We start from the raw sequence: 1,347 nt of genomic DNA on the forward strand, positions 1-1,347 counted from the left end.
AACTAATGAACAATGCATTCAGAGTTAGGTTTATTGTAATGCAGAAATTGTGACTTTAAAAAAGAGTACCTACCTACCTACATGTATATATGCACACATACACACACACACAGGTGCTTATATAAGCTCATACACACATATATATGTATGTCATATGGAATGCAATATACTTCCATGCAACCGTATGAAGAAAATTAGATGATGCAGTATAAGTAAAACAGCCAAGTTCGCTACATATTTATAGATATAAACACAAGTATATTGTACATTCGCTTTAAATCAGTGAAGGATTATCCGTAGACAGGGGCGGGCGTGTAGGCCGGGGCAGGATGGTAGGAAGGGGCTGAGTGATAGGCTGGGTAGTGGGCCTGACCCTCGTAGGTGACCTCGGCTACGTAGCCTGAGTCGCCATTGACGTAGTAAGTGACCTTCTGGCGGCGACCGTCGGGAAGCTGCACGTAGTAGGATCCCCTGGTGTTGTATCCGTCGCGGTCTTCGTTGTGGCCGAAGTCGTTGCCGGAGTAGCTGTCCCTGACGCCCCACTCGTAGTCGTACTTGGCTGGGGCCTGTGGGGGAAGGGGGGAGGTGTTAGTGTATTTCTCGGAGTAAGACAGTAAGGTAGTAAGAAATTTCAGTAAGTTTCACTATAGACATTGAGAAATGGCCAAAAACGGACCTGATAAGAGGGTGCTGGCCTGTAGGAGGGAGCGGGAGCATAAGTAGGAGCAGGCCGATAGGTATGAGGGGGACTGTAGCCGTACTGAGGCTTAGCCATGGCGACAGATGCCACGGCGATTAACAGAAGGACCTGCGGACAAGAGTTAATTTTTCATTGTAACGCAGACATCAAATGTGCTACATAGATCCAGTGACAAAGAAGACAATTGCATATGAATAACTGCAATAATTAGTGTTGAAATTCACTTGGTATTACTGCAAGAGTAAAAGACGGGACCCGTGTTGGTTCTTTTAACATTCACGTAAGATCATTATGTCAAGCTCCTACCTTCATGGTGCGTTACGTCCACAGGATGACTGTCGTGCTCTGCTCTCACGTCTCGGCTCTTATATATCCAGCCACCGGCTGCAACGTGACGTCACGGCCTGCAAGAGAAGGAACTCGCTTTAGCCGGTTCCAAGGAGGGGGGGAGGGAGTGAGCGGTTGAAGCTAGGTCAAGATCGAGCATCTCACCTCACACCTGTTGACCTGCCACAACCTGCTCCACAATACTTTATGCTGGACTGCTTCGTGGGTACACGATCACGAAAACTCTCTCAGCGGAATCAATTAAACGTTGCTCTGCTTCAGAGCTGCATGGACAAGTCTTGTTTACTGGCAAAAGGAAA

General features: G+C 47.4%; 1 protein-coding gene across 1 annotated transcript; it reads right to left on the reverse strand.

The window, feature by feature from the left end:
• Nucleotides 1-239: 239 nt before the first annotated feature.
• LOC122252404 (uncharacterized) lies at nt 240-1,061 on the reverse strand. Its single transcript, XM_043014887.2, has 3 exons — nt 1,007-1,061; nt 677-808; nt 240-566 (listed from the first exon to the last, which is right to left on the reverse strand). Exons 1-3 carry the CDS (start codon nt 1,010-1,012, stop codon nt 291-293), a joined length of 414 nt encoding a protein of 137 aa, XP_042870821.2. The 5' UTR covers nt 1,013-1,061; the 3' UTR covers nt 240-290.
• Between the last annotated feature and the right edge of the window lie 286 nt (nt 1,062-1,347).

This window comes from Penaeus japonicus, unplaced genomic scaffold (assembly GCF_977035675.1).
Source record: "Penaeus japonicus unplaced genomic scaffold, GWHDUDI00000001_assembly GWHDUDI00000037, whole genome shotgun sequence".
Classification (NCBI taxonomy): Eukaryota; Metazoa; Arthropoda; class Malacostraca; order Decapoda; family Penaeidae; genus Penaeus; species Penaeus japonicus.